The sequence below is a fragment of the Schistocerca americana genome, chromosome 1 (genome assembly GCF_021461395.2).
Source record: "Schistocerca americana isolate TAMUIC-IGC-003095 chromosome 1, iqSchAmer2.1, whole genome shotgun sequence".
NCBI classification, from domain to species: Eukaryota; Metazoa; Arthropoda; class Insecta; order Orthoptera; family Acrididae; genus Schistocerca; species Schistocerca americana.
The window spans coordinates 176,705,026-176,719,162 of record NC_060119.1 but is presented as its reverse complement, the minus strand read 5'-3'; the positions used below and the strand labels follow the sequence as shown (position 1 = coordinate 176,719,162).

At 42.8% G+C, this 14,137-nt stretch overlaps 1 protein-coding gene and 2 non-coding genes across 3 annotated transcripts in view; all 3 read left to right on the top strand.

Annotated features, from left to right (window-relative positions):
* Nucleotides 1-13,567, top strand: part of LOC124613909 (trypsin-1-like) — a 90,400-nt gene extending 76,833 nt beyond the window's left edge. The window contains exon 8 of the mRNA XM_047142693.1: nt 13,362-13,567. Within this exon, the coding sequence (XP_046998649.1) occupies nt 13,362-13,505 (144 nt within the window). The 3' untranslated portion in view covers nt 13,506-13,567. The remainder of the gene's footprint in view (nt 1-13,361) is intronic.
* Trnah-gug lies at nt 6,363-6,434 on the top strand. Its single transcript has one exon. It is a non-coding gene; the product is annotated as a tRNA-His (tRNA).
* Nucleotides 6,722-6,803, top strand: Trnal-cag. Its single transcript has one exon. It is a non-coding gene; the product is annotated as a tRNA-Leu (tRNA).
* Nucleotides 13,568-14,137: the final 570 nt, after the last annotated feature.

Sequence of the window (14,137 nt, the reverse complement as noted above, 5' to 3'; positions counted from 1 at the left end):
TATAGCAAGGAAAGCATCTCTCAAAAAGAGGAATTTGTTGACATCGAATATAAATTTAAGTGTTAGTAATTCTTTTTCTGAATTTATTTGTCTGGAGTGTAGTTCAAATGGTTCAAGTGGCTCTGAGCACTATGGGACTTAACTTCTGAGGTCATCAGTCCCCTATAACTTAGAACTAATTAAACCTAAGTAACCTAAGGATATCACACACATCCATGCTCGCGGTAGGATTCGAACTTGCGACCGTAGCGGTCGCGCGGTTCCAAACTGTAGCGCCTAGAACCGCTCGGTCACTCAGGCCGGCTGGAGTGTAGTGTTGTACGGAAGTGGAATGTGGACGATAGGCATTTCAGTCACGAAAAGAATAGATGCATTTGGAATGTGGTGCTACAGAATAATGTTGAAGACTGGACGGATAGGTCGCTCATCTAATGAGTAGGTACTGAATCGAACAGAGGAGAAAAGAAATTTCCTGCACAACTTGAATAAAGAATGAATCAGTTGATAGAATACATTGTGAGGCATCAAGAAACTATCAATTTGGTATTACAGGCAGAAATTGTAGAGACCAATGGATGAAGACAATACGTAATTTCAAATGTATGTAAGCTGCAGTAGTTATTGAGATTTGAAGATACTTGCACAGCATAGACTAGCGTGGAGACCTGCGTCAGACCTGTCTTAAGACTGAAGACCACAATAACAACACAGCGAGTAATGTAGTTAATTGCTCTCTATGAAATTATTGCACAAGTTGTGAATTGTTAACCAATAAGTATTACACAAATAAGTTAGGGCAATCATTTAAAGAATATAGTCAAGGACACTCTTCTGATTATAGATGTCTCAGGATCCGAGGGAACCACAGCTGCAACTACATACTAGCCCCATCTTCGTTCATGAATCTGGCGGTAGGCCAAGAACAAAATTGTTCAAATGGCTCTGAGCACTATGGGACTTAACATCTATGGTCATCAGTCCCCTAGAACTTAGAACTACTTAAACCTAACTAACCTAAGGACATGACACACATCCATGCCCGAGGCAGGATTCGAACCTGCGACCGTAGCAGTCGCGCGACTCCGGACTGAGCGCCTAGAACCGCTAGACCACCGCGGGCGGCTAAGAACAGGTCGGCTACAGAAACAAACGAGATGTAGTTCTGTCTGAAAGACGCCTTCACGATACTGTGGTCTTCAGTAGGTATTCGACAATCTGGGTGATATAATAACTTGAAATGCCGAGAACAGCTGCGAAAAAGTAGAGAGAGACAGTTGAGTAATTTACCATACCTCCAGAAATTAAAAGAGGAAGGTATGTGTGTGGAATACTAGGTTTTATCTTGCGAAAAGGAGAGGTCCCAAGGGGTGAAATGGTCTTTTTCGTTATTCTGCGTGATGTTCTAGAGCTTTAAAGTTGATAGTTCTACATACAGTGGGACTGCAGTGTAGTGATGAGTGTATACCGTTTCCAAAGGTTTAAAATTTTATTTTTAAATAATTGTCGAAGTGACTTCATTCGTAATTTTTATTCAGTTAATTGGTTTAAATGTATTATTTTAAATTCCTAATTCGTTGCACACCATATTAATCAGCGTATGAACTTTTTCATGTGCTCTTATTTCTTCTTACCATCATTCTGTTTTCTTTTAGAATCTTTGTGTGTTTCATTTTGATTATATTTGTATCACAATATTTAGATGTTTCAAAATGCTAACCTATAGGTAAAAGGCAAAAGACGAAATAATATAGCTAAATAGGCTCTGCAGTGGTGTCAGTTACGTTCAAGGTGTACATCTTTTGGATTGTTATCATTATACCAACATGTAAAACACAAATGCCTGTTGCACAATGGACAAATTAACGCAGATGCAGTTTTAAAAGAAGGAAGGGATTATAAATAAATGCGCAAATGAGGAATAGAAACAATTAATGCAATAACATGGACAAAAACATAAGATCATAAAATGAAAAAAATTAAATCCAAATTAAGAAAAAAAAACTACGACTCCAAATGAAAAAAAAAATGGTAGAAAAGAAAGAGTAAAAGTAGAAGATAATTCGATGATTAAAACGACTTGTCAAAGGATTAGAAATTAAAAGAATACATTTAAACAGACTAATCGAATAAAGATAATGATCAAAGTCATTTCGATAACTATTTAAAAATAAAAACTCTGAAGGACCTGACGAGATTCGAATCCACAAGCTTCGGCCCATCACGCACATATGTTAACCAGTGCGCTGCAACGCCACTGTATGCAGAACTATGAATTATAAACATATACAATAACATGCAAAATTACGAAACTTTTTTTTCCCTCGATTACTCGTAAACGAGGGCCCATCAGAGTCAATGGCTGCGGGGTAAGAAATCTGAGACCCTAACTTCCATCACCATATAAATGATTTGAAAAAAGTCAATCTCATCGCTGAGGATATCCCCTTGTTAGACACCGAATTCAGATCCTTTAGTCCCAGTATGATGGAAGTAGAGGAACTGTGGCCAAAGTTTAAACGGATTGTAAATCGTGATTTGGAGAAGTATGTTCCTAGTAACTGACTTAAGCACGGAAAAGACCCACCATGGTTTAATAAAATCGGAAAACGCTGTGGAAACAAAACGCTCTCGATTCAAAAGAGAACGGGCAGATGACGACAGGTAACATTTAATAGAAATTCCTGCCTGTGTAAAAAGATCGATGCGCAAAGCATACAACTACCACCGTCATACCATAATAAAGTATTTAGCCAATAACCCGACAAAATTTTTGTCTTTCGTAAAGTCCTTAAGCAGGTCGAAGGCTTCTATCCAGTCACTCTTTGTCCAAACAGGTGTGGCAATAGAAGAGAGCAAAAGAAATGCTAAAGCTTTAAATTTCTCGGTTATTCACGCCGAACGATCGCACAAACGTACCGCGGTTCGACCACTGCACATACTTCCGTATGAGAGACGTAGTAATAGGAATCCCTGGTGTAGAGAAGTAACTGAAAGTGTGGAAAACAAATAAGTCGCCAGGTCCAGATGGAACCCCAGTTCGGTTTTGCAAAGAGTACTTTACAGCATTGGCCCCTTGGTTTGCGATTGTCGCAAATCTCTCGCCCAGTGCACAGCCCAAGCGACTGGTAAAACCGCAGGTGACTCCTGTACACATGAAGGGTAAAAGAACTGACCGAAAAATTCTTAACATTACTTTGCTGCAGAGTTCTTAAATATGTTCTCGTTTCGAACACAATAAAGTTCCTTGAGACGGAAAAGCTCTTGACCACAAATGAGCACGGTTTTAGAAAGCATGGCTCGTGTGTACCCTTTTCTCACATGATATCCTGCGAACTATGGATGAAGGGCAGCGGGCAGATTCCATATTCTAGATTTCCGAAATGCGGTCGGATTAAAGGAAGATATCGAAGCAGTTCAGTGGAGGGCTGCTAGACTTGTTGACTGTAGTATCGATCAACTAGCAGGTATTATGGAGTGGAATCTCTGCATGAAAGGCGACATTCTTTTCCAGGGTCGTTATTGAGAAAATTTAGAGAATTGGTGTCTGAAGCTGACTGTAGAACGACCCTACTACCACCAAAGCATATTTCGCGCGAGTATCACGAACATGAGATAAATTGGGGTTCGTGCGTAGGCATACAGACAGTCGTTTTTGCTATCGGTCTATCAGTGAGTGGGACAGGAAGGGGCATGACTAGCAGTGGTGCAACGCACCCTCCGCCACGCACCGTACGGTGGCTTGCGGAGTATCCATGTACATGTAGCTGTAGATGTAGAAAACACGTAACTCTCATACCAGAAAGTAACGAGACCTTATCAAACGTCTGAGTGGAATGGTCAACACCTCTGTCCAGAGCATGTGGTAAATCTTCAGAAAGCGAAGGCGGAAGTGCTGAAGAGAAAATGGAGAATAGTGGCCTAATAAGTGTGAAAATCGAAGAAGAGAAAATACAGAGAGTAAGGGAGATTACGCAGTATAGTCAAAGCAAGAGATATATCAGGGGCAGATAGTATGCAGATATCTTTGATAAAAATTAACTGTGGGCATCTAACACTGACGCTGAATCTAAAAAGGAATTTCGGAAATTGTATTTTGATGGTATGTCATTGTATAGAAATGAAAGATGGATCGAAAGAAATTGAACTACAGAAATTGCAAAATATCTTATGCTTTATTAAAGCTGTCAGTGGCTCAGAAAGGAGCCCAGTATGCTGCAACGAAAATTTTTGATCATTTCACCAATAATATAAAACATCTGACAGGTAGCAAAGCAGGTTTTAAATCTAACCTAAAGTAATTCCTCCTGGACAACTCCTCCTTTCACGTATGAATTTCAGTTTAAAAGCTGTTAAGTTGGAAAAAACTTCTTTTTTTTTAAAAGTACAATTGCATGAGGAGACAAAATAAACGTTCATTACTGTAATACTGATCACATTAATCATTTATACATATCATATAAACTGACTCGTTACTCATAATTTCGATAAAGGAATCATTCAGATTGCCGTTGTCGTCAAGTAGCGTGTGTACAGTTTGCTGCGTTCGCTGGAGGAGCACTTGCGTCGTTACCCGGTGTGGGCTAGTGGTTGGCCGGCACGGTAGATCAGCGTGTTCGGTCACGGGGTTAGCTGCCCTCGGTAATAAAAAATCTGAGTTAATCGATCAACAACGAACTCAAAATGGTGTCTTACGACGTCCGCCCCTATCAGATTCAACGAACAAAATGAGATTTAACAAAAAAATAAATAAAAGTGGCTAGGATACCTGGCTCTCACCCAGGAGGCCCGGGTTCGATTCCCGGTACCAGAAGTGCGCATTTTGTTGCTCCTCTTATGCGACTTGTCCCGACTTAGCTCGACTGACGCTTGCAGAAAATTACGTTAAGTACGGTTGGTTGGTTGTTCGGGGGAAGAGACCAAACAGCGAGGTCATCGGTCTCATCGGATTAGGGAAGGATGGGGAAGGAAGTCGGCCGCGCCCTTTCAAAGGAACCATCCCGGCATTTGCCTGGAGAGATTTAGGGAAATCACGGAAAACCTAAATCAGGATGGCCGGACGCGGGATTGAACCGTCGTCCTTCCGAATGCGAGTCCAGTGTGCTAACCACTGCGTGTTTAGTACGATTCGCGGTCACAAGTGACGGCGAGAGCGATGCGACATCTGTCCACCTCTTATCGAGGCACATACCTGTGGTCAACAGAGTTGGAGGACTGCAAGACATTGCCACGGGGGTTGAATGCAGCTAACCACACTGCTTACAAGGGAACCTCCCCATCGCACCCCCCTCAGATTTAGTTATAAGTTGGCACAGTGGATAGGCCTTGAAAAACTGAACACAGATCAATCGAGAAAACAGGAAGAAGTTGTATGGAACTATGAAAAAATAGGCAAAATATACAAACTGAGTAGTCCATGTGCACGATAGGCAACATCTAGGATAGTGTGAGCTCAGGAGCGCCGTGGTCCCGTGGTTAACGTGAGCAGCTGCGGAACGAGAGATCCTTGGTTCAAGTCTTCCCTCGAGTGAAAAGTTTATTTTTTTTTTATTTTCGCAAAGTTATGATCTGTCCGTTTGTTCATTGACGTCTCTGTTCACTCTAACAAGTTTAGTGTCTGTGTTTTGCGACCGCACCGCAAAACTTTGCGATTATTAGACGAAAGGACGTGCCTCTCCAATGGGAACCGAAAACATTTGATCGCAAGGTCATAGGTCAACCGATTCCTCCACAGGAAAACACGTCTGATGTATTCTGTAAGACACTGGTGACGGCATGTGCGTCACATGACAGGAATATGTTGTCGACCGACCGAACTTGTACACTTGGCGAATGGGTAAAAAGATTCTTCTACCTTGCCCGATTTAGGTTTTCTTGTGGATGTGATAATCACTCCCAAAAGACGAACCGAAAATAATTATCTGAAAATAAAAAATTAAAATTTTCACCCGAGGGAAGACTTGAACCAAGGACCGCTCGTTCCGCAGCTGCTCACGCTAACCATGGGACCACGGCGCTCCTGAGCTCACACTATCCTAGATGTTGTCTATCATGCACACGGACTACTCAGTTTGTATATTTTTGTTTATTTTTTCATAGTTCCACACAACTTCTTCCTGTTATCTCGATTGATCTGTGTTCAGTTTTTCAAGGCCTATCCACTGTGCCAACTTATTACTAAATCTGAGGGGGGTGCGATGGAGAGGTTCCCTTGTTAGTGTCCTAACAGCGCAGACACGTTCGTTTGCCAGTATACATATAATGGAGACCGCGTCTGACGCAGCTGTGGCGAGACACAGTGGGCTGAGCTTTGCTGTGCATAGCCACTTCCAGGCGCGAGAACTGCTTTCAGCGGTGCCTCCGTGGCCGTGTTCGTCTAGTGGTTAGGACATTGCGTTGTGGCCGCAATAACCCAGGTTCGAGTCCTGGTCACGGCACTTTTTGAAGTTTTGCCTTGCTGTCGCTGCAATGACGATAGTGACCCACTGTTTGAAATCACGGTGCCCCCCTGATTGTTCGCTCATGTTCCGCAGGCTTCAGGTGGCACTACCAATTCATTATCAACACGTAATGCCGCCGCACCAGAGCGCGGGCTGCTGCCTGTGTAGTTAATCTCTATTCGAAAAGGGCAGTTGTTTGAAGTGCAATGGATGAGCAGCCAGTCGCAGCAGAACAGGAAGCTGTGTCGTGCGCTGTCTCTACAAAAGCGAAGAGCACTGGCGCAGGTAGCGTGGCCGAGCGGTCTAAGGCGCTGGTTTCAGGCACCAGTCTGTTCGGAGGCGTGGGTTCGAATCCCACTGCTGCCAATGTTTCCTGTCTCGAAAGCAGGAGCACTGATTACTCATAATTTTGATAAAAGAATCATTCAGATCTTATATGGAACAGCTGACTAACTAACTACAAAGATAGGAGTAGGCTCACCATACAATTGCGATTAGCTCAGACAGTCCTGGCTTTCTAATGTGGTCTGGATAATGTCCGAGGTTGAAAAAATGTCTGGTATTTGAGACCGGGTGGATTTTTAAAAAACATTAGGCCTATTTGTTTAACATCGTGTTTTTAAATATTCTTTTGCGGCGTGCCTCTCTAAGCCGACCTTGGAGCAAGTGCTGTCGTCGATGGAGATGTGTGGCTATGGGTTCCGTCGCAACTATTCATTTAGTCATTTAACAACAACGCATTAGCAGTGTGCTGATGTTGTTGTTCTGTGTGCAGTAAGTTTTGATCATTTTATCCTATTTGATTATTCTCTCACTGCTTAGAAATTAGCAAAAGGAAGTGTGTGTTTAATGTTTAAACGACCTCCTGCAAAGAACTGCTAGGCACTCTGAAGGAAATAAAGTTGTCAAGGAATAAAAAATGTTTTCTGGCATGGACAATTTTTATACTTCTAGTATCCAATACTAAGAGTTTTGAAGAAACCAATTTTGATAAAGTTAATAAAATTAATGGGATAAATTAAGGAACGAAAATAGTTTGGTCAGATTTAGGAGAGAGTGCACAAGTTATTATTGAAAGATTCTATTAATATTGAGAACCTTCTTTATGGGCGTACATTGTTGAACCAGATGATTGGAAGCTGTAATGGGTAGGATGTTTTCCAAGTTTCGAAAAGTACCAGATATATAAAAAAAAGAAGTGGAAAGCAACTTTTTAAAGTGTTTCAAAAGACTGATATTTCATATTGCAATATTTATAAAATGGTTTGTCGAGTCTTTGCCTGGGATAAATGGTTCAAATGGCTCTGAGCACTACGGGACTTAAATTCTGAGGTCATCAGTGCCCTAGAACTTAGAACTACTTATACCTAACTAACCTAAGGACATCACACACATCCATGCCCCAGGCAGGATTCGAACCTGCGACCGTGGCGGTCCCGCGGTTCTAGACTGTAGCGCCTAGAACCGCTCGGCCACTTCGGCCGGCTGCCTGGGATATGTTCCACTTGAGAGAGATTTTGCAATCATGGTGAACATACGGACTGTAGAAAGGGATACATTTTCAGTATGTAATGTTAAAAATCAGCTAAATGTTATACGTTCTTGTTGTAAATTGTATGATGTAATTGAAACAAACAATTTCTGAAAAAGTCATGTCTAGTAAAAAAATATAACTGAATAAATAAATAATCTGCAACTGCAAATTTGGTCAGATTTAGAAGAGAGGGCACAAGTTATTAATTAAATTAGAAAAGATTCCGTTAATATTGATTACCTACTTAATGGGTGTAGTTGTTGAACCGGGTAATTGAAGACCAGTGTATTCAATGTGCTGGGTTGGACTCAAAAAAATGTAGTAATAATTTCTGGGGTAATCCTAGTAGGATGCTCTACATGACTCGTTTGCTATGGCACACGGACGGCCAAGAATTCTGCGCACATGCGGAAATCTGTCGACTTCAGTACACATCTTCCCCCCCGCCCCCCTGCCAACGGTCTTCCATCACACGACATGCTGTCTGAGCAGGAGAAGAAAGAGAAGAAATGGAGGGGAAACTGGAACTCTCTGCATAACTACGTAATCGCGGAAGGAACATTGAATGCACATTAGATGTTGCTTGATTTCATATTTCTCAATAACACAGATCGGAAACAAAATATATTTTCATTGTTACTCAGTTATTTTTGCTGCACTGAAGACACAATACATACACACACAGATATATATTGGATACATCTGCTATAAAATGATGGCATATGGACGGATGCGGACAATATCGCAGATTTTTGTCACCCAGTAATCACGACTTATTTAGTTTCATAATAGGAAAAAGCTTTTCACGCACATATGTTGATCGAAACGTGGTATCACGTTTGCAACTTCAGTAGGGAGAGTATGGAAAAAATGGAAATCTTCCCAAGGAAACCAAAGTAGAGCTCCTGGACAGTTTTAACGTAAAACAGTTGTCTTTTAAACAGGAATTAGATTGCCAATAGATCAGTTCCATCTGCACAAGCACCGGGGTATTCTCAACTGAAACAGCAAACGGCCTTGAAAACAGCTCAAAAACAGATGTAAACTTGGCAGTGTCCTCAAAACGTTTAGAAGACTGTTTTGTAATTCTTTCAATGCCACAATGAAATCTTCAAAATTCTCGTTTTTTAAGCTACAGTTAGCTAAGGGAAGTGGACAGTGTTTTTTGTCAGAAAATGTTCCTTCCACAATTCGATTTTCTTTATACGCATCCTCATAAAATCAGAAAGAAGTTCTTCTCACCTTGCAACGTCCTACTTGTCCGCCCCTGGTAGCTCAGTGGTCAGAGCGACGGAATGTCATGCCTAACGGCCCGGGTACGATTCCCGAGTGGGTAGGAGTTTTTCTCCGGTCAGGGATTGGATGGTGTCCTTATCATCATCATTTCATCCCCATCGACACGCAAGTCGCCGACGTGGCGTCAGTTCGAAAGACTTGCACCAGGCGAACGGTCTACCCGAAGGGGGGCCCTACCCACACGGCATTTCATTCGTACGTCCTACTGTGGGCAATGTGCAGGAAGAAACCACTTGATTTGCGGGGTCTGTAATCAATTCAAGACTTTCTACACTGACGCGCCTGAGAAACTGGTATAGGAATGCGTATACAAATACAGACGTATGTAAACAGTCTGAATACGGCGCTGCCGCCGCCAGCATCCATATAAGAAAACAAGTGTCTGGAGCAGTTGTTAAATCGGTTACTGCTGCTGTAATGGCTGGTTATCAAGATTTAAGTGAGTCTGAACAAGATGTTATAGTCTGCGCAAGAGCGATGGAACACAGCATCTCCAAGGTAGCGATGAAGTGGGGATTTTCCCGTATGACCATTTCACGAGTGTACCATGAATACCAGGAATCCGGTAAAACATCAAAAGCCCGACATCGCTGCGGCCAGAAGAAAATCCTGAGACAAACGGGACCAACGACGACTGAAGAGAATCTTTCAGCGTAACAAAAGTGCAACGCTTCCGTAAATTGCTGCAGATTTCAGAGCTGGGCCATCAGTAAGTCAGAGTGCGAACCATGCAACGAAACGTCATTGATATGGGCTTTCGGAGCCGAAGGCCCACTCGTGTACCCTCGATGACTGCACGACACAAAGCTTTACAACTCGCCTGGACCCGTCAACATTGCCATCGGACTTTTGATGACTGGAAACATGTTGCCTGGTCGAACAAGTCTCGTTTCAAATTGTATACGACGTGTAGAGGTATGGAGACAACCTCGTGAATCGATGGACCCTGTATGTCAGCAGGGAACAGTTCAAGCTGTTGGAGGCTCTGTAATGGAGTGGGCCGTTTGCAGTTGAAGTGATATGGGACCCCTGATAAGTCTAGATATGACCCTGACAGATGAAACGTACGTAAACATCCTGTCGGATCACCTCCATCCAGTCATGTCCATTGCGCATTCCAACGGACTTGGGCAATTCCAGCAGGACATGCAACACCGTACACATCCAGAATTGCTACGTATTGGCTCCGGGAACACTCTTCTGAGTTTAAACACCTCCGCTGGCCACTGAACCCTCCAGACATGAACATTATTGAGTATATCTGCGATGTCTAGCAACGTGCTGTTGAGAAGAGATGTCCACCCACCCGCTCGTACTCTTACGGTTTTATGGACAGCCCTGCAGGATTCATGGTGTCAGTTCCCTCCAGCACTACTTCAGACATTAGTCCAGTCCATGCCACGTCGTGTTGCTGCACTTCTGCGTGTTCGCTGGGGCCATACACGAGATTAGGCAGGTGCACTAGTTTCTTTGGCTCTTCAGTGTAATTTTCGTTCCTTTCATTTTTCCTTTCAAGAATTCGGCGACGGTCTCGATTCGAAAAATCGTTTGTGGCATCCCCCTTGACTTAACCAACGTTCTTAGTAATAATATATTATAATGTCTCCTTACTCTTCATTAAGTTCCATTATAACTGTTGCAACTGATGGTATGATAATGTGTGTCATTTCTAAAAATTTGCTATTCTTATGATAAATTCATGACGTGCTCCATGCCTACATTTTAGCACAAAGTCCTTCTTGACGTACAAAACAAAGAATCCCTTACAAATCGTCTGTCGAGCGTTGTAACTTTTTCTTTTTTATTGTTAACTAAATCTTTAATTTCTTTCTGCTTAGTGGTGCAGTGCCGTTCTACAGCATATTACCTGTACCGACAATTATGTGACTACACAATAAGTATGGAGAATTTTCATCCTTCTGTTCTGTGACACCTATTAATTTTTAAAGGTTTGTGACGATATATCGCTAGACTGCCTCCTTTTGCGCAAACAGCCACTGGACCTCTGAATTTCCTTAATTCCATGAACGAATATCGAAGGATAAAGAATGTTATCATCACGATTCTGCTGAACTGAAGAAAGTCGTGCTGGCTGAAAAACGCCATACGAGATGCCTGAAGAAGCAAAGTAGCATCACACTGCTAAACGAAATGTCATGCAGTAGCAAGCAGTTCCAAGAAGGACCAAGCAAACTGAGACGCACCGAGTACTGCTGAGAAAGACCGAGCCTGGGAGCGCACACGTGCAGCGTATTGCGCAAGTGTGCATTTTTGCACTTCGTGGCTAACTCTGCTGCAGCATTTGTCTCGGATAAATAAATAATGGAAATGTCGTGTGGCTAGGTAGACCGTTCGCCTGGTGCAGGTCTTTCGATTTGACGCCACTTCGGCGACCTGCGCGTCGATGGAGATGAAATGATAATGATTAGGACAACACAACACCCAGTCCCTGAGCGGAGAAAATCTCCGACCCAGCCGGGAATCGAACCCGGGCCCTTAGGATTGACAGTCTGTCACGCTGACCACTCAGCTACCGGCGCAGACATCTCGGATGGTATTCTACGAATTTCATTTGGAGTCACTTGTTATTTCATTCTGTTCTCAATGAATAGAGAAATCTGTTACAAGCTTTCAGCTTGGCAGCTTCTATTCATCACGAATGTAATTGACCATCAGTAATGGACATGGCACGATTCTCTCAAGAAACCACCTTAGCAGCGCCATGACTTGTTTGGCAACATTCCCCTCCTAGCACTTTCAGCTGCCATAACTTACCCAGAAATGATGGTCCACCAATAAGTGTCTCACGAATATCGTCCATCAATTTTCTAATTTCACAAAAATGCGAAAGACTCTTCATCTGTATTTGGATGAGATACAGCTGTTTGGCTGTCTTCAGCCATCTGAAGAATTCTTGGAGAAGATCGCTGGAGTGAGGCCAAATGTTGAGTGGAAAAGGAAGTAGAAGAGGAAAATGACACAGTTCAATAATCTAGTGAACTTTTGTTGACAATGGCTACTGAAGCTTATCGTCAATTTGTGCGGTAACAATCTGCTGCAGTTACATAGGAATGCGTTATAGTCAATGTTAATTTCTTGTTTCTTCATCTCATCGAAAGAGAGGGCACTGTGGTAAGACACTGGACTAGTATTCGTGACGAAAGAGATTGAAACTCGTATCGAGCAAACCAGATTATTTTCTGATACTTACCTAAACCACTTAAAGCGAATGCGGGAATGGTCCCTATCAAAAAATGGTTCAAATGGCTCTGAGCACTATGGGACTCAACTGCGATGGTCATAAGTCCCCTAGAACTTAGAACTACTTAAACCTAACTAACCTAAGGACAGCACACAACACCCAGCCATCACGAGGCAGAGAAAATCCCTGACCCCGCCGGGAATCGAACCCGGGAACCCGGGCGTGGGAAGCGAGAACGCTACCGCACGACCACGAGATGCGGGCAATGGTCCCTATCCTTGTCTAGAATATGACCCTTCTGTATCGACCTCTTCACAGAGGAGACATTAAACCCTAATCTCGTTTGTATGTAGTATTTACGAACTCTCTGTGTTAATACCGCCAATGAACGCTAATGTAGATAGAGAAGCCGGTTCGAAATCTGGTGTAGAACGAAGTTTCACCATCGCTTTTTGGTTTGTAAGAGAGATGAGGTGAACGCGTTAAGTTCCTTATCGGCAGAATGTTGGCACTACTCACATAAGTCAAAACCTCTGCACAATGTTTCATGGTGTAAACTTTTATTATGGTGGTCAATCCGTTGGACGAAGATGTTAAGACACTGCTGCCCCATTACTTCCGAAGAAAAAGAATTCAAGCGGGGCAGTTAACACGTCTACCTTCACTCTGAGCTTCATCAACAACATATACCAGGCTACACTTTCAATCTGCACATCACAATGACTATGACGGATCCGTTACATATAAAATATCCTCCACGCAGATCGCCGAAATGACAGAATGTATTTTTCATTTATAATTTCAGCTAAGCCAAGCACTCTGAAAAGGGATCTTCGAACATCAAGCTGCTGATCACAGTTAACGACTTATAGTGAAAACGCCTGTGTTGCAGGGAGACTCCGGCGGTCCATTGGCCCAGGATGGCACAGTGATCGGGATCGTGTCCTGGGGTCTGATGCCGTGCGGCTCCGAGGGCGCGCCTACCGTCTTCACCAGGGTCTCTGCCTACGAAGACTTCATCAATCAGTACCTTTAATTCAGCGGCGCTGCAGCTGTTATCAGTTTCAGTGACATAATAAATTGATCTTAAGAGCAGAATACAATTTCTTTTTATTCCTTCTGTTTCACTTTCTTCTTGTTACAAGACGGACGTACAGATGGCCATTAAAACTGCAACGTTATAAACGCGACGTGCAAGTAATGGCAAATCAGCGTTAAGTGTACTACATATCTGATGATGATTAGCACCAACTGTGAAAAGGAGGCAGTAGTAACAGCATCTACATTCTGTAAATAAAGAATGACTTCATAGCAGGAAGCTCAATTGGAAATAGCACTTGAATGTTGTTTGTTTGTGAGAAGATTTGGTAATGCCTCTTGTGAAAAGGAGAAACGTTCATTGGCACGTGTTGGAATTCGAAAACAGCAAGGTCGTGGCCTAACTGGGATATGGTTATCATTCCCCGATGTTCGCACTGGTCAGTACCCCACAGCTGTCATGCAACTATGGAATCTATGATATGAGGAGGGCCATTCTCAATGCCATGCAAGATCTCAACGGTCCCCACGATCAGAGAAATCAGACATATTGTTCACTCGGCCTTGCAAATTTGTACAGCAACAACACGTTCCTTGAGTCAGGTAATGGACTTCTTAGGAACAAGACAA